We start from the raw sequence: 19,148 nt of genomic DNA on the forward strand, positions 1-19,148 counted from the left end.
TGTCTTGGGGAAGAAAAAAAGGAAAGAGGTGGTTATTTGTTCATACATCAAAGCTTGTGCTGTGAATTGGTCTTTCTTTCATTATAGAATTTCATCAGAATATCCTTAAGAAAAAGAGATTGTTTGGGGAGAATCATGTGAGGAGGGGAAAGGGCTTTACAAAAATCAAATGCTGCATCCTTATTTTTAACTTCTTGCTTGAGAATAACAATCACTTCTCCCTCCTTGGCTAAAGATTCTATCTTGTTTTCCCTCTGGGGTAGGAGCTCTGTTGGAAAATGGCACAGTCCTTCTGATGTGAGATGGCTTAAGGAGAGAGCCAAGCTCTCTATTTCCTTTTGCAATGATAAGATATAGGCTCAAGCTATTTGTGTGGACTTTACCATATACTAACCCAAACTCTGAATGACATAGTACACTGTTTCCAAGGTGATCACCTGTCAGACATGTATTGTGGATGTGCTATGTTGGAGACCCTGCTCAGGACTGCTGCAGGATGGCTTTAAAGATGATGTGGTAGAGGCAATGCAAGACTGCTATCCCCATGCAGGAAACTCGGCTATATGCAAAAGCAGATGGACTTCTCATTTCTGGTTTTGTTGAATCATGAATTTACAATTTTTTTTTTTTCTAGTTGCCTTTTAATAGCATCAAGTCTTCCCTCTGCTCATCTCCATTTCAGTTTGTGGTCCATTTTTCATTTCTGCTTCTACTGAATAAAGTTCCTGATGTTACCTACAGAAACCAAACAGTAACTTAGGACTTCTATTTTACACAAGCAGAGGATATTGGAAGATATTCCTGGCATATGTCACTAGATGTGTAAACAGCACTTTCCAATTAAAACTCTAGGAATTTCTACTGGCTGCTTAAAACCCCTGCAAAACATTGAACTGTAGACTTGAATCCATTAACACCCATCATGGGGAAAAAAAAGATGCAGCTATTTATATGGCAGTCATTTTATTTACTTAAATTTGGTTTCATAAGCTAAAATGAGCTCAACTGTTGGGGGAAAACATCTTGAGCATCTTATAAATATCTTCAAAGCCTGTAACTATCACAAAGCAAATTAAACTAGTTTTCTGTGGACAACTTTTAGTTCTGATAACTTTCCTTAATGTCTGTGCTACAGCTGCATCAAGCCCTCTAAATTAAATAAAGAAACAATTTGAGGCATCTCTGCCATAGCATGGTGGTTAAATGGTACTCAGCAGCTGGTGATTAAAACATCCATATGACTTGAATCACAAATCCAAAGTCAGGATTTACCTTCCACTATTCTCATTAGTTAGGCACTTTGCTTAATTGGTACTCTAGTGCAAGTGTTATTAATTGGCCATTCTGGCCTGGGGATGTGAAGTGCTGCTGCTTCCCTGCCTGTGTCTCCTGGGAAGCTCTGTGGCACCTTTCCTGGCTGTGTCAGAGTTGCTTCTCCAACAGTGCGAGCATTTTGTGTGGTTGCAATGCTCAGGTAAAAAGTCAGTTTTCCACCTGCTAGAGGGATCCTACACCCAGCTTGGTGACTGGTGCTTGTTTGCTGTGGTCATGGGTAGATCTACCTTTGGGCTTTTGTACCCCCAACCTCTCACACATAGCCAAGATGCTGCTTTTCTTTTCACAGTAATATGCTGCCTTCTGACCATTAAGTTTATTAGGCCATTAACAGACACAGATTTTCCAGCCAGAGTGTCTATCTTGCTTGTAGTGCTTGTTGCACGGCTCCTGGGCCCATTAGGTCTGTAAAGAGCCTTGCGGCATGAGGTACTTCCATGTCTTCCCTGCAGGCTTCCTGGGTTTTACCCCTCTTTACTCTCTCAGATGTTCTTCTGTGGTCCAGAGAAGCTTTTTGCTTTTGGCTCTCCCACAGAAAGCAAGAGGGGTACTCCTCTGTAGCATCCGCAGCAATATTGTTGCTCCTGGCTGGTGTGAACATGGTATGGGGGAGGAAGACAGAAGCAGCATGGGGAGTGGGTGCTCAGCAAGGGCAGCCACTGGCTTGGCTTCCTGTTCAAGCCCAAACCAATTCTGCTGGCAGCATCTGATCAGCAGCACGTCTCCTGAAAGGGCTTTCTCTTCTTGGTGTTTTGGTTTTGGAACCTGCTGGAGGAGGGTGAATTAACTGGAGATAGGTGACCACACAAGAGGCTGGGTGTTACTGTTTTCTCCTGTGGTTTGGCCTTCTGCCTTAAATATACTCATCAGATGAGTTATTTATTTATTCATTCATTCCAACTGTTTGTGGCTGGTGTACTCCTGTATCGGGGTGTCCCAGTCATGAGTTTGCTTGCATGCTTCGTGTCAGCACAAAACAGCAAGTCTTTGTGTTCTTGGATTGGGAACCTTATATAAAGCCTCAATGCTATTTCTCAGTATTAAGAAATTGTTTTCTTCTTTGGGGTCTTATGGCTCTTAAACACGTAGCACCTGGACAGTGAAAACCACTGGGCTTCACAGGCAAGAGAAAGCTTTGTGCTATCAGTACATGGACGTTATAAAACGTTGCTGTATTTGTACAACAGTCAGTTCTCCAATATTAATTCAGCTGTTTCCTATTTATTTTTAAAATTCTACGCGGGTCTAGTTTTCCCTATAAGCCTAATTTGAAAGAAGACTGGAGAAGGAGCAACAAGATTAAGAAAGATGAAGCATTACTATTGAGCCTGGAGACTCCTGAGTGCCAGGTTTCAGCCTGAAGTAATTTTAGCATCAAGTGAAAGATGAGCAAGAAGAAGTATTAATAATTGTAAAGGGCATGTTCAGGCTTGCTCCAGTCTGTGTGCCAAAGCCTTAGATGGGATTTTGCATGGGGAGGATGAGTCCTTTGGTCCCGGGAAGCTCCTGGATACAGTTCTGCATTGCAGCATTAACCCATCAGTGTTCTCCAGGTTGCACGAAGACCTGCCTTTGTCCCATTCAACTTTAAACTGAGGCACCTACTTTGACAGTGTGTCCGAGTCCAAGGCTTTTTCTGTAAAGTAGCTGGAGAATAAGGATGTGATAGAGAGAAAGAACCTCCAGAGAGATCAGATGAGCTACCTGGTACTCCATCCCTTCCAGACCACGAAGGTCTCTGGAAAGTTGGGAAACTGCAATGGGCAGGGACACAAAGGACCCTGCCATCCATCTTGTTAACTTAAAGGACTTTAATTCTTATTAATGATATGTATTTCTGGTATTGTTTTTAAGTTTTTCAATGTTACAATATGTCTAAACTTTCTTTTAAACAGGTTGAATCCATGAAGAGAGCACTAGAAAGTCTCAACCTCAATATAGTAGAGATGGTGGATGAAAATGCTACTTTGGATGGTGGAGATGTCTTATTTACAGGTATAGCGGTAGTGACTTTGCTGCTTACCTATTCCAACTGCCTTGAAGACATATGTTCTCTGTTGTCTGCATTGTAAAATGTCATTTGTGTGGTTTATTAAATCAGTTGTTTACTACATGTCATGAAGGCAGCAGAGATGAATTTTCAATGAAACCCTCAATGTCCTACCTAATGCCTGACTAAATGAAGTAGCAGTACACGCAGTACAAAGAGCAGCACTGTGCATACAAATTTTACTTTAGCTTGTAAAGTACCGGTAAGAAAAATGCTTTCGGTAGTCAACTGGCTGCAGTTGCTTCATATTCCCTTATTACAAGCAGCCAAGTTCACCAGGCTCAATTTCAGGGCTTGTAGAAGCTTGGTGCAGACAATTGTCATTAGGTAAAGGAATCAAATGTGAAAAATGCATTTTCAGTTTCTGGAGAAAGTGGTGGAGTTGCCTGCCAGATGTCATTTGCTAGATGACTTATATGCATGGTTGCCTTCAAAGATGAAGATACTGCCTGTGTTTTTTGTGTCATTAAACCCATTAGGCATTTTCTCACATCGGCTGCACACATGCTTGCTCCCCACCTGTGCTGGATGAGCCTGTTCATTTTGATCAGCATCACAGTAGACTAGCTGCTTGTCTTAGTTAACCAAGGGGAAAGAAGGGCCTCAAAAGAGGCAGACCAGGAAGGGAGGCCTTTCTAAAAGGGTGCATATCCAGCACTGATTTTCTTTGGAGCTGGAGGATACTGGTGGCTGCAGAGCTGCCTTTGAGACCAGAGGAAATCTCAGAGGGAGAGAGAAATGGTCAATCAGTGCTTTACTAATCCATCCCAGCTGTTCTCTTTCCTGACTCAATGACTGTTGCAGAGCTTTAGAGGAGGAAGCTATTTATGCTTCTGGTGAAATATGTCTTCTGGAAAAAGATAATTGCTTTAAATTATCAGCTCAGAATTGCAGGTTGCATTCTTCTATGCTGAATTTTCAGTTTTGCTACTCAACTTGAGAAGGGAAAGATGGAAAATGACAATCCATGAAAGATTGCTTCAGAATGTCTGTAAAGCTGGACTGTTTTTAAAATGTGTGTGCTCTGATGCAGGGGCTCATGTGATTTTTTTTTTTTTTTTATATTTTTTTTTTTTTGGGGGGTGGCTTTAAGAAAATGTTTTAATTGTTTTACCCTTCATTTTTTCATTCCAGGTAGAGAATTTTTTGTGGGTCTTTCCAGGCGAACAAATCAACGTGGTGCAGAAATTCTGGCTGACACATTTAAGGTTTGTAGATTCATTCATGCCAGGGGAAATATAAGCTATCATCCACTGAATAAATGTAAATTTATACTGGCCAAGATGCTTGTCAGACTCAAGTGCTTTATTTAGGAATTACAGAAAAGTGCAAGTAACTGAGAAGGCCTGAGCCTCCCATGAAGTGAGATGCTGAAGTTGCGTATGAAGAGTAAGATTACCGCACAAAAGTAACTTGGATAGTGGGGGCTGTTATCAACATTCATGTTCTTGGTCTTCTCATGTATTGCCAGTGTGTTCTTATTGCTGATCGCTGGACAGGTTTTACGTACGTACTGTTGAATTATGCTTTTAAATGTATTTCTTTACAGTTGCAACAACAGTAATCTTTTAAACATGTTCGGGGGTTTACTCCATTGTACCAGACAAGGCAAGCTGGTCCAGAGGGGTATCTCTTACTTGAACAGTTGACACTGCCCTGGGATATGTGGCTATTGTTAATTTGCAGAGAGTAAAATTAATCATGGAATGTCTCAATATAATGATGGGCCTAGGACAATTTAAGAACATGTATAGCAATCATTCTTTGCTTCCGTACAGGATTATGCTGTCTCCACAGTCCCTGTTCATGATTCTTTGCATCTGAAGAGCTTTTGCAGCATGGCTGGACCAAACTTGATTGCTATTGGATCAAGTGAAGCTGCACAGAAAGCCCTTAAGGTACGGCATATCAGAGCAACAAACTTGTTGAGTTCTTTTCTTTTTAGTCTCAGCTCAAGAATACTGAATTTTAAAATAGATGTAGATCAGTGAAAGAGGAAATCAGTACATCCCAGGGTCTCTCATGTGCAAGCCATAAAGAATGTTTATATCGGGCAAGAGAATGGTGATGTTAATTTAGCTTTAGCTATCCTCAGGAAATAAATGGATTGTACAGGTTATTACTTACAGCTTTGTTGACTAAAAAAGGTGAAAATTTGGTGATAGGAGGGAGGAAGGAAATATCAGTAGTGTTGATATTTACTTCAGATGTTGCCATGTGGCTTTTAAAATTGCCAGAGGGGAAGTAAAAGTTTTGGCATGAAGGAGGGAGAAGGGTCTGGTCCCTGTTGTGAAGATGACCTCTGAATGCATTTTCCAGTGTAGACTTCCTGGAAAAAAATCAGGAAGTAACTCCAGCCGCAGGGACCAGCATCCAAAACTCCCCATCCCTCCTTCCTCCATCACCTGGCTGCAAAGCTAAGTTCCTTCCTGGTTTTGCATTTTCTTCTCTGGTCCCAAGAGGGTCTCATAACAGCTTGGCTTCAACAGAAAGAAGTGTAGTCTTATCGCAGCCTGATGAATAATTTGAGTCTCTGAATGTTTTCCTCTAGCCTGGGAGGTGTGGGTTTGAACCGTGACACTAAGAGGCCTCATGAGTCTCGGTCTCTCTTTACTTAGCAGACTTGGAAACCAATAATCCATTGTGTAGCAGGTCAACACTGTCCTAACATCACCATCCCCAGTGGGAAATGTTTATTGCTGCTGTGGTTTGCACTGGGCTCAGTGGCTTTCCTGCCTGCTGGGTGTGTTCTGAGCCAATAGACCAAAATAAGCTTTTTTAGAGATGTTGGTGCAGAGACACCTGAAGCCGTGAATCTCATTAGGCATATAGGCAATGAGACATCTCACCTGAGAGATCAGCATCTCTGCTCCTGAATGGTAGTGCAGCCGTAGGCACCGATGCTTTGCAGCAGAAACTTTGGCTGTGGCACCAAACCAGCAAAGTGCAACTGAGATTTACCTGAAGTGAAACTAGAGGGAGTTTGTCCTTCTTGGTACATTAGGACCTACCATGCTGCCCACTTTGGTTGGAGATGCAGGTAAGCCAGAGCATGCCTGAAAGCATTACTGCTGCCTTGTGCGTTTTTCTCAGGACTTGCCTTGAAAGGTTAAACCAAAATTTACTTAAAGGTGATGGCAGCAAGTCCTAAATTTTCAGCTTATGATTATGCTGATTCTTTTGCCAAAAAAGAACCTAAGTGCAGGCTTTGCCCTTCGGCTGTACAGAAGCCTCCATGACACAACATGATTGCTAACTCACGAAGGAAGCCAGCTTTGCGTCCCTTATAATAAATGAGGAGTGGTGGAGGTAGCTCTGCTGTACTACTGAAAAAGCCTCTGAAATCCGCTCAGTTTAAATGCAGTTTATGCAACCCAACTTGCATCTCTTGCCCTGATTCTAAAGTGTGAATTTAGAGCAGCACCGCTATCAGTGCCCAGGGCTACTGAACTGAATCTGTGCCAGGCAGAGCATTTACAGCAGAAATAATATGTAACTCTGAAAGCAACATCCCTGGCCCCCAAAGAGCTTAGGAGCCCATCCGGCATGTCTTGTATATCTCCTCAGCTTCAGTAAGCTAGTGATATTTATTACTATGAAACATCCTTAAATATTTGCAAGATGGAGGCCCAGGAGACTTCTTGTCCTTACTGCCATGCTGTGATAATTCATTGCACATTTGCTTTTCAGAGCTTGCACGTTTTCCTCATGTGTATAATCCTAGGACTTTTCATTTCAGAGCAGCATCATTTTTACTATTAGAGCTCAGTAGCAAAGTTGGTTTGTTTTGTTTTTTTTTTAATCTATTTTTTTTTAAATCTGATGGCAGTTTATTATTTAAAATGTATCAGTCCCCAGCTATGATAAACCTAACATTTCAAATCTCCATCTCCCCTGCTGGAGATGGGTTGAATTATGAAGGCCAGGAAAGTGTATTCCTGGCTGCCTTAGACTTGCAGTCTGGCAGCAATAAATGGTAAAGCAGGATAGCAGCCTGATTGTTCTGCCTGAGCTCTTAAACAAGAGGATGGTCCTTTGACTTCCCAGTTTGGAGTGGCTTTAAGTTTGCTCATTCATTTGAACAAGCTGTCAATGTTACTCTCCTATTAGAAATCACTACATGAAGCTCTGGGAGCACATTCCCAGATTATCACCCATGTCGTCTTCCCCAAGAAATGACAAATAGTTTTGGTTGTAGAAGTCTGATGCCCCTGATGCTGTTCGATTGATTTAGTCTGGGGTGGAAAGTGCCCTGCATCTTTCCCTGTGAAATATGCACAATCCCAAATATTCAGTCTCAAACTCTAAACGCGTTGTGAGCAGCAGCCTGATGAACTTTGCAGATATCCAGACAGCCCTACACTTGTACAGAATGTTTATAAACATGAGCAAAATTCAAGTACTGGTTGCTCAGAGCTGCAATTTGAACTTGAGCCAGGACTAATCTGAGAACTCATCAGTTTGATTAAAGCCTTTTGCACAGCTCTGCTCGCTGTTGTAGTGCATCAATTCAGCTATCATAGCCAAAAATATATTTTGAATAAGCTGATTAAATGTTGGTGGTCAAGTAAACACCAGCATTAGTCAAGGTATAGTAAAAAGCAGGTACATTTTTAAAAGAAGATGGTAATGAACAAGATAACCTAACAGCCTTTGATTGTTGGTAGGTATCTTTTAAAAAGACATTAACTATGTCAGTTTTCAGTGTGTTTCTCTGCATCAGACATTCAGGAGCACATTTGTGTGTGTGATGGTCATGTTTGCTCACACCATTTGAGGTTAGGGACCACACCATTTGAGGTCACGCCAGTTGACGTTAGGGACTCCGGCCTGGAACAGCAGTGTTGTGCCACAACATATGTCCTTCTCCTAGCGAGCTAGCAGGTTACATCAGGCAACCATGCCCCAGTCAGAGCCACATATGAAGTTACCCAGAGTGTGTTTCTAGCTCAGTGTATTGGATCCAACTCCACTTTCATTCGGGCAAGCCTCTAGCTGTTCATCCAGTCTAAATCTCTTCAGAGAAATTATTGGAAAACAAATAGGTAGAGCATCCATCTTGGAAACGATGGAGTTGGCAGTGCTGCTGATCAGGAACATTCTCTAACATCTGAATTCTTGCTTTATGACCTCAGTGATTTCTTTGTGTTTGTTCACTTGCCTCTGAAGAAAAAAAATGTCAGTTGGTAATCAGCTTCTTGCAGTCCTGTGGGAATGCAATTGCAAGAGGATCTCTGAGAGACTCTGGTACTCAGAATTAAAAGCTGCTCCCTGCATTTTAGTGGGGCAGCTGAGCTATAGCACTGCTGTCAGCTGTTCCCCTCGTTACCCATTGCGGTCTGTGTGGCAGTACGGTCCCCTGACCTTCCACTGGGTCATTTGTCTGGCACGGCCCAGCATGTCCCTCCTTTATTGTGATAGCTTGTTATTTTAAACCTCTCCTTTGTTGTTGCCATTTTTCATGTCTGGAAATGCAGTCATACAAGCAAGATGATTAAGCTGTCTTTAACTATCTCTGGTTGAGTTGTTTTCATTCTGTAGAGTGTCTTGTTAGGCAGCAAGTGAACTGCTGCATCATGCAATGCTAACAATTCTTACTTAAAATAGAATTTATCTTCCTACTAACAGTCTTGTTTGAAAGAGAAATTTTCCTTCATTGTTCTTACTGGTGAAACTCATGTGTCCTTACTATACTTTAAAAATAGAAAAAGAAATTGCATCTGGTGCTCACATATGGCAGAGTGCAATTGATCATGATTTTAGTGCAGTGTGTGTAATGTAAAGCACTGCAAGTGAGCTAGGAAATGAGTGCACAGAGTTTAGGATTATAGAGCACATGCTAGAAGCAGATAATAAATCAGAAGTGACATGTTAACTGCGAAATCCTCTTCAGGCTCTGGCAAGTACAGAATATTTATTTGGGCTGCAGCTGAAAAGTGGCACTTGAGGAAACCGAGTAAAAGAGAGAGACAAATGAACTGCAGAAAGTACCAGGGCCTGTAGTGGCTATTACAGCTGAAATTTTAACTTCCCTCTGCTGTTTTCAGCATACATTTAATTCCTTTTTGTAGTTAAACCTGTTCATAATTCCATATGCGCAATTCCATAGTTGAACATTAGCCATGGCTGTTGAGGCGGTAAAGCCTGGGATTTTTCTGTTACTCCAGATCCTCCAAGCATGTCAGATTTGGGCTCTGATCCTGCACTGTTGGAGTCACTGACCTTTACCATGAGCGTGAGTGAGGATGAATTTGGGTTGGGACAGTGTTGGCCCCAGTGCAGGATGGTGGTGAGGCAGCACTGCAGGAGAACGCTCTGCACGACGCTTAGCGCAATGAGGGACGCAGCCCTGGGGTCTTGCTGTGACAACAGAAGAGCAGAAACTGGCCCAGGGTGTAATCCAGTTCAGGTTCCAGCAGCAAAAGCAAGTGCTAGACAAGATGACAATGGGAACTGTGACACAGCATCTATTGCTGTACTCCCTCTATACTAAATCCTGAAAAGCCGTGTTTCTGTCCTTTGGTGCCTGTGTTGGTTGTACAGAGTACAGATTCCCTCTACTTTCTGTGACAAGTGAAGATTTGGACAGAAGCAGGTGATGGTGGTCACAGTCCTTGGTTTGAGCAGCTTTGTCCATGTTCAAACCATTCTGTGTCACCCTTTGGATAACTTGGTAACAATCCTAAAGGAGCTGAGGGCTACGCATGTTCTCAGCTTCGGCAAACTCAACCATGCCATTGCAAGCAGTACATATTGTATTTGTAGCAAGTGGCTGCTAAGGAAGTTGTATTCTCGCCCATTGGGAAATTATGTTGTCCTTTGGAGAGGCTATAATGTTGGGCACTTTCCAAAGCACTAACAACATCGTCTTTCTGTGGGACTGGTAGAGAAAGTCTTGGTGTGGGTCCATTGCTCTGGGGTGATGCCAGATGCCTGGTGTTTGCTGATGGATCTCGGAAAGGAGCACAGGACCTGGAAGGAAGGTAGGAAATCCAGCATGGTGCCTAGGAGTGAGGGCTGCAATGAGGAGAGCACTCATCCCACCATATGGCCTGAGCTTAATCCCTGTGGCCAGCTGTGTCTGTGGTATTCCCTCTGGGATCTGGGATAATGGAGTCGTATATGAAACGTCTGGGGTTTCAGAATGCATGCTGATTGCAGAGGCAGCGTGGCTGTGGTGGATGTCAGGGCTGAGTTGCATTGCCATGCAAGTTCAAGGCAGAGTAGGTAATGCAGCTAAGCTTGTAACCCCTCCTGTCCTCTGGAGCAGTGGTGACATCTGCACTTCTGAGCTTGTCCTTGGTAACCCAGGCTCTGACCTCATTAGTCAATGGGATTTCATTGTGGACAGGGGTGTATTGGAATATGTGCAGTAGTGCAGTACCATGACTTCAGTGAATACACCCACCCCCTCCATCCGCTTTTGATAAAAGTTTGGACTGCCTTGTTCTCAACTCTCCCATTCAATATCTTCTATTGGGAGTGGAGCTGTTCATTCATCCCCTAAATTATTCCCTAAAGGATGCTATTGCAAATGCAGCTGTTCTGACAGAGGTCAGGGGAGGTTTATCAAAACCACATCATAAGGATAAAATAGAAAGGAGTCTCTTTTGCGCAACTAGACCCTTGGTCTGTATCCAAAGCTCTGGTCAGAGCAATGCTTTTAAAGACTTGGGTGCTAGGAGTTGTTCTAGCATTGGCAGTTGCCCCCATTTCTGTGATTAAATGCCTTTTGTTCTTGTTCCATTTTGTATGACTGAAGTCTCTGCAGTGTGCCAGCTTTAAAAAGCCGAGGACTGTTCCCCTGCATGAGAGAAGGGTTATAGTGCCTGCATAAAGCTGAGGAGTTCCCAGCTCTGCCACAGAAGTGCCTCAGAAGGGGCAACAAAGGGAAAACTTCAACTATCTGGTGTTCTTAGAAAGCAGCCTGTACCTCCAGCTAAATCTGCTCTTCCGATTGTCTGTGTAGTGTCTGTCTTTTCTAGTAATGCACAAGTTTACATGAAAACATTAGCTCTTCTTCCTTAAAAATTCATCATTTGTGCCTCTGCTTATTCCCCGCATGAAGTCATAATCCTCTGTTTACGATATCACAATGGGTTGCTGTGGAAATGATTACTGATATTAATAACCCAAAGAGGATGACATCAGGTGGGGAATTAGCAGCAAGTGCAGATGAATGATGACTTTCCTGTAATGCAGCAGCAAAGAAGGGGTAGTGAAATCCAGAGAACAATTGACAACTTGCCCCCAAATTTAAAAAAAATGTGAATTTGCTGTTCTCAGCATTGCAATAGGAAAATATAGAAATTCTGTGCATATTCCTTTTAGCTCCTTCTGGTTTTCTATTACTTGATTAATCAGGAGTGTGCAGCATCTCAGGTCTTCACTGAGTACCAGATGACCTGCTACTTTAAAAAGGCAAGTAGTTGTGGTTTTCTTTTAATTAGAAGTTCTTTTGATTAAAAGTTAGATGTTATAATAAACACACTGTGAGTGTCAGCGCTGTTCAGTTGTATACATGCAGAAGTTAGTCTTTTGGAAGTTACAGAATCAAAAGTATATATAGAAGAGAGGCTGTTGAATTAATCTATTTTGGTTTATTTTCCTTTTCAAAGGGCAAGGAAAGTGTCCCTTTCAATACGTATTTGTCGTCACCAGTAAGGCTGTCAGTCACAGGAGCTGGGTCAGAGGCTGACTGAGAAGATGTCATTTGACTTGCGTAAATGGGGACTCATGTTTCTATTCCTTTGCTGCTTTATTTTCCTGTGACTATTCTCTCCCTGGGTTCCTGTTCCAAAAGACAGGATGTTTGTCCTCTCACCTTCTTGACTGAGCACAACAGCACATGTAAGCCACTTCCTTTTCCCCTCCTCAGGTTGTGGTTTTCATTTGGTTTCCATTTGTGGTTTCTTTGGGCAGAGCTGGCAGGCAGGTGACAGCATGGACATGATGTAATGTGGTTCAGAGGGGCAGAGCAGCACAGGTATGCACGTGAATAGCACTTGGGACCCATCACATCAGCAGTGATGCAAAAGGTCTCCTGTGCCAGGAAAAGACGAGGAGCAGGGTGGGAGACATTGCTTAAAGAGCTCTGTGTTCTGGAAAACATGACTGAGAGGGTGCAGCAGGGAGGAAAAGCCCAAAGTCCAGCTGCTGAGAGTGTGGGTGGTAGGTGGAAATTAGAGTAATGGTCTGGCTGTGCATGGGCTAAGAAATTTAGCACATTGACCATGGCAGACTGGGGCATTGCTGTTTTCAAATAGATTTCAAACGCAGTTTGCATCCATAGGCTCTATGCTATCCTATCCTCTATCTGTAGTAGACTTTTCAGTACCTGACAAGAAGCTTTAGATAATTCCACTGTGATTTATGCTGCTCAAAGTGGCTGTCTTGTCCCCTTCCTACTGAGTTTGTCCACTGTTGTCTCTCCTGCCTGTCTGTGTTTCGGGGGTGACACTCCTCATAGATCTTGACATTCAAGCAAGATCACTGGCTTTTCCAGCTCTGCTCTTCTGTCTCTTCTGGTCAGGCTGGCCAACTGTTTATGGTCACTGTTGCACTTGAAGGAAACTCTTGAGAAGCTGTTGAGTAGCATGGTTGGTATGGCAGGCTGAGTCCCTCCACCAGGCGAGTAGCACTGTGGCATAGCTTGCCACTCCCACTCTGTCCTGCACTTTCTTGTGTTGAACCCTAAGGCTGCTGTTTTCTTTCTCCAGTGCCAATTGTTTCTTCAAATATGAAGAAGTGAGGAAGGAACTTAATAGGCAGAGATGGGGCAATAAGACAGCGAATGGAATTCAGTGTAGATAAGCGTAAAGTGATGTGCAGCAGGGGCAGAGAGAATGACAATGTGAACATCACATATGAAATAATGTGCTCTGACTTGTCATTACTACAGAAGTAAGATGCTGGGCTTGTTGAAATTACCAGCTCAGCTGAAAACGAAATCATAGAATGGTTACATGTAACTTTAATGAATAACATCATTATGCCACTAATTAAAGCTGTGGTGCATCTGCATGTTGGCTGTTGTGTGTACTTGGCATGCACTATACCTTTGTTCCAAAAAATGGCAGAGTAGAACCGGAAGGACTCAGAAAAGTGAAACAAGGATAGACAGATACCTGGAACAGCTGGTCTAAGGAAACTAAGGCAGCTATGACTCGAACCTGAAAAAGCAACAACTAATGGGATAATAGGTGCCTGTAAAATAGGGAATGATGTGGAAAAGGCAACTGAGGATCAATTGCTCACTGTCTCTTTTAGTGCAAGAAGCAGGGGAGCTGTAAATCCAAGAAGCAAGTTCAGAAAAAAAAAAAAAAAGGAAAAGAAATGCTTGCTTGCACAGTGTGTGTCTGAATTCTGAAGCTACCTTGAACAGGTTCAAAAGTGAGCTGTAGCTAGGATCACTCTATATGACAGCTAATGAACTGAGGTTCCAGAGAGCCACTTCCAGTCCTTGTCTTAGAATTCAGAAGTGGGATATCATAACCTCTCACATGGGTCTGAAGACCCCCATTTATGCAGCACTAAGGAAGCTCTGCCAGGTTCTGCAAGCATTTAAAAGAAATGGCAGGTTTGGTAACCAGCACTATTTTCTGTACCCCAGGCACAAATGCTACATAAGCATCAGTGTAAAACACACCAAACTTTAATGTACTTGGAAAGAAAGAGAAAGGATGGGATGAAAAGAATATCTTAAATATTTTTAAGTGAATAGTTTTCTTTGACGAATACTGTGACTTGAAGGATTTAGGAAAGGGTAGCTGAAAGCTGGAATGGTCTTGTAGGTGTAAAGGTACATGCATTTGACTTGGGCTTAGGTTTGATTTTTCTTTTAAATGTTGGGGGCCTGGGGATAATCAAACTTAAAGTCAGGCCCTGAAAATCTGCACTTCAGCTCCTCTGTGTCCTGGTTTCAGCTCTGTCACTGTGCCATGGGTGTTTTTAAGTGCAATGTTCATTGCCATGCTGGCAGACGAATATTCACTATATGTTTGGGTTTGCTCGTGGGGTGTTGGAGATAAAGGCACGTTGCAGGTGTGCTGGTGGGTTTGGTTGCTCTCTGTCCAGCAGCAGTGTGGATGCTGAGTGGCAGCAGGGCTCAGGCTGGGTCCTTCTCCATGGAAAAGGAAAAATCTGTAACTAGGCTTGGCCTGTTTTAAAAGTGCATGTGTTCATCTTAACTCTGTCAGTGATAATAGGCCCTAAATGCACATGCATTTTTCCTTCATGCATAATGCTGCTTCATATTTAGGATTATTGAGCTATCCATTACCTCAGTTGTCTGAGGACGCACTAAAAAAAACTATAGAAAAGGCACTTTATGCAATGTGAATGACTTCAATGCAAGGAAAGCATGACTAAGGGCTGAGAGAATGCGCAGTGAGAATTACCCTCTTCAGGCAGGAGAAAATTCCCAGAGAAACTAGGCATGCGGGAAATGCCTGGCTCTTCACGTAGCTGGCTGTACAGTTTGTGGGCAGAAAGCCAGCACTCTGCAGGCGTGTTGTGTGAGCGCTAGTCTTTGTAAACTTGTCATTTCCCCAAAACCATGTATTTTTGGGGTGTATTTATTTGATAGAACATGAAATCAAAGGACCTTGATTCTATCTTTCTTTCTGTCCTGGAGACCTATCTGGCCAGGTACATGTGCCCAGTGACTTTACATAGTAGAAATACAGGAAACCCGATGGATCTTTAAAATGACACTGTATTGGTGTATTTCTGCTGCATCCAGAGCTTGCCTGCGGGTCAGGCTTGGGGTGTTACTCCCTGGGTACTCTCAACACCGTGCTTTTTGGAATTTCACTTTACCATGTAGGCATAGTTGTAACAGCAATTAAAGCTTGCAAATGCCATTTTCCTCTCATCCTAAGAGACAGGGAGGAGGGTAATCTTGTATTGTCAAACCCCCAGTTGCTAATAATGCTTTCTTGTGGTGTTGTTCAAGCTAGCGAGATGCCTTTCCCACTCCTGCAGCTGTATACTCAAACTCCTATGCTGCTTCATCTCAATTTACCACTCATGTTTTTCCTCATTTGTTTCTGAAATAATTCAGCCACCACTTCCACACTTTTCACTCTTGAAAGCAACCCTCCTAACATGCCCTTGCCACTGCCTCCCAGGCTCCCCAAAGTTGGCTGCTGAGGCACAGTTAGAACCCTGTCACTTGTTCTTCAGTTCTGCTTGCCGCTGGTTTTCTCACTTCAGCGTTTTGTGAAGTGAAAGAATGGGAGATGTGTTCATCTCTCATTCTGCTCATTCTGCTTAAGAATTCGTTCATAATTTTCATATGGAAAGGTTTCACAGTGATTCACAATGTATTTCTGAGGAATGAGCTGTTCCCACAGAAAAGTTACAATATTGGGATTCTGTTTCCAACAGGGACTGGAGAAAGCTCAAGTGTTTGGGAGCTGAGGGAAATCCAGGCGGGGTGGCTTTTCCTCTACTGATACATGTATTTTAGTGCAGATTTAGTAAATACATTTCTTTAATCAAGACTTAAAAAGATTATGTAGGGAAGAAAAAGGAAGCTGCAGGTAGAGGATGAGTCTGCTGGCCCCGATCACCAGGGAGAAAAAGTCACACTGGGTGCAGGCATGTCGCCTGCTGATAGATGTCTGCAGCATCAAGGGAAGCGTAATAAAGTACATCTTGGCAACATAATAGAAACAAAATGCTAAATAGGAAAGCCAACCACGATAAGCACAGTAATAAAAATGCATCCGGTGAAGTAAAGGTGCAAGGATTTTTTCCCCAGAAAAACACATTAACCTTTTATGGAGGTAGATGTGACCTTGGGAACTCGGGAGAGTTTCATAACTTCAGAAGGAACAAGAAATGACAATCTGATAAAGCTTCCCCAAGAATGCCTGGCATTCTTCACTGTGAGTTTCATGATCTCCGTGGGATGTGGATGACTCAGGCTACAGCATGAAAAATGTATCCAGACCTATAAAGGAATTACTTACTGTAGGTGTATGCAGGCTGGAGTTGATGTGTTGCTTCCCAGTATATTGAAGATCCTCAGTATAACTCAGTTCTATATAGTATTTTTTTTATGAATGAGTAGTAGTACAAATGAATGACCTCCAAATGGGTTAATGCTAAACTTAGCTGTGCCTAAAATTAAAGTCTGCTCTCTGTTATGCACTGCACATCTGTGGGGTTTCCCTGAGAAGGGAATTGAAAAATTTTGGTAACAGAATAACAGTTTATTTTTAGGAAAACTTTAGTGTATTTTTAAGCCAAAAAGAGGAAGAAAGAAAAAAAAGCCTTTTCTCCTTTTCTTCCTGTTTGCATCTTTGCAATATGTGTGGTGACATTGCAGGGCTAGGAGAGAAACTGGAACACTAGCATTTGCTTAGCCTTTTAGTAAGACTGAAATTCTGACTTTGAGCTTTGTTCACTTCTGTCTTAGTCTCAGTCTCTGTCAGGGTAAAGCTGGAGTAAAGCTGGAATGGTACAATGGGGAAAAGGCTTTTCCCATCCATATTAAAAAGCTGAGCCTGATCCAAAACATGGTATCTTATACCTCTTGCCTGCTGAGAGTCTCTGTCTCTCCAGCCAGGATCCAAATTTGTGTATGAGCCCTATATTTATAAACTAAGCCTCTGAAACCCACCAGCTCTACTGTTCTGATGAGGTTATTGTGTTGTCCCCTTGGGAATGAGGATTAGTGGAGACGTGCCTTCTCACTCCCCATCACAGGTGCTTAGTGAAAGAGTAACTGCTTGGAAAGCAGAAAGGAGGTCCTTGAAAAGAATTAAGATTGGGCTGATATCCAAGCTGGGAACTGTTCCTGTCCTGTTTGTGTTTAATTCACGCTAGTTTTATACTGAATGATGGCTGCTTTATTTTTTGAAGGTGCTGAGTACCTATAGTGTCCATCAGTGTGTGCAGGAGTTTTGCATACTTAATGTGTATTCCTTGAGGAAAAAAAACCACAGAGGATGCTTACTGCATGCCCTGCTTAATCCTGCTGCTTGCAGGAGTCATTCACAAAGGTTTTCTACTGCTCATTTCAATTAGGGTTAGTAGATTATTCCTTGAAGGGCAGAGATGAAAAGAGGTCTTCTTAGTTGCTGCATAGTAAAATGGCCCTTGGCTGACTTAGCAATCACAGTGAGCTATTTTTTTAAGGCTGTGTTCTCCCAGTTGTTTAGGGCTGCTAATGTGCTTGGTCTAAATAGCTGTGTTTTGTGTCTTGTGGCAGACCATGCAACAGATGAGTGACCACCGCTATGACAAGCTGACAGTGCCCGACGATGCTGCTGCTAACTGCATCTACTTAAACATTCCCAGCAAAGGTCACGTCCTTCTGCACCGAGCCCCTGAGGAGTACCCAGAGAGTGCAAAGGTGAGAGGTGCCTGGGAGACCCCCAGCATCCTGGCCTTGCTGGGAAGTCATTGGGAATTGAAGTCGGGTACTTTCCAGAATGGGCTGTTGTATCCAGTCATGGAAATACCAGATGGCAAAAGGTGGGAGGCCTGGGCTCTGTTCTCGTCTCCACTACTGATTTAATTACTTTGTCTTCTGTGCCCAGCAGTTTCCCTCACTGCAGGATGGATGTGTGTGAATCCCATAGCCAGAATGCTGTGTACACTGTAAATGTTAGTGTTGATTACAGATGATGAGATGGCTTAGCCCCTGCTGATAAATCCTGTTCATTCTGTAAATCCTTAGAGAAAAGGGAAAGCAGAGGTGTAATGTGTAATGACTGCTCTTCCATTTTTCTGTCCTGAACAGGTATTTGAAAAACTGAAGGACCACATGCTGATCCCAATAGCCAACACGGAACTGGAGAAAATAGATGGATCACTTACCTGTTGCTCTGTGCTTATTAACAAAACTCCAGAATTATGAGTTTACAGAGTCCCTCCCTTGTAACTGGCAATAATGTTACACACAAGGTAGACGAATCTGTATCCACACTTTTATTGGTTTTATTGACAATCTACTGTACCACTGTGCTACTAACCCTTGTTTACAAATTTTTTGCTTTGTGTATTTTTATGATGTCCTTGCAGATGGTATTTAAGGTGGCTGTACGGTTTGTTGGGGGCACATAACTCTGAAGCATGTTAGTCCCATGGGCTAGCAGAAGACAATTATAGTGGCTAACCCCCAGCTGTAGTGATTTAACATATCTGTGGAAATTTTATGAAAACCCAACTAATTCTCAGCATTTCAAGCACCTCTGTCTTTACACTGTTCCCTTCTCCTGTCTTTTTTTCTCTCACTTCCTTGCTGCTTTTTTTTCCTTCCTTGGTCCTTTTTACTTTCAGTGATGCAAGGTATCGGGGGGAACTGAAGAGAACTCTGTGGGCTCATGAACTTGGTATCTTGTGTGGTAGAGAAGCTTTCCATACACTAGCTGGAACAGTGGGCAGTGGCCTGTGCTCACTGTCTTGGCCATGTCATGTCGATGCTGCTGGGTAGAGTTGTGGCTGGAATCAGTTTCAGATGCCAGGTAGCAACTTTGGAAAAAGCTCCCTCCAATGGGAATGTTCAAGTGCAATGTCTGCCTGGGAAACTTGAGCGATACAGTAGTGCAGCCACACAAGATACATCCCGAAAGTTCAGGTCCTAGTTTGCTGCTAATGCCATGACTTTCAATTTGGTGAGAATGGAAGAGGAGTTTTTAAAAGGGCCAGATTCTTAAGGAGAACCCAGACCACAAAAATGAAAGACTGAGATGCTAACGGAAAAATTAAATCTGAAAAAGTAATCTAAAATATAAGGGGTTTAATTATC

General features: G+C 42.8%; 1 protein-coding gene across 1 annotated transcript in view; it reads left to right on the top strand.

Moving 5' to 3' along the window:
• DDAH1 (dimethylarginine dimethylaminohydrolase 1) overlaps nt 1–19,148 on the top strand; it is a 51,766-nt gene extending 32,618 nt beyond the window's left edge. Inside the window, exons 2-6 of the mRNA XM_062606522.1 lie at nt 3,231–3,330; nt 4,520–4,593; nt 5,164–5,283; nt 17,607–17,750; nt 18,141–19,148. Coding sequence (XP_062462506.1) covers nt 3,231–3,330; nt 4,520–4,593; nt 5,164–5,283; nt 17,607–17,750; nt 18,141–18,257 — 555 coding nt within the window. The 3' untranslated portion in view covers nt 18,258–19,148. The remainder of the gene's footprint in view (nt 1–3,230; nt 3,331–4,519; nt 4,594–5,163; nt 5,284–17,606; nt 17,751–18,140) is intronic.

This window comes from Pezoporus occidentalis, unplaced genomic scaffold, assembly GCF_034315485.1.
Source record: "Pezoporus occidentalis ecotype Australia unplaced genomic scaffold, CSIRO_AGI_Poc_V1 ctg97, whole genome shotgun sequence".
Lineage (NCBI taxonomy): Eukaryota > Metazoa > Chordata > Aves > Psittaciformes > Psittacidae > Pezoporus > Pezoporus occidentalis.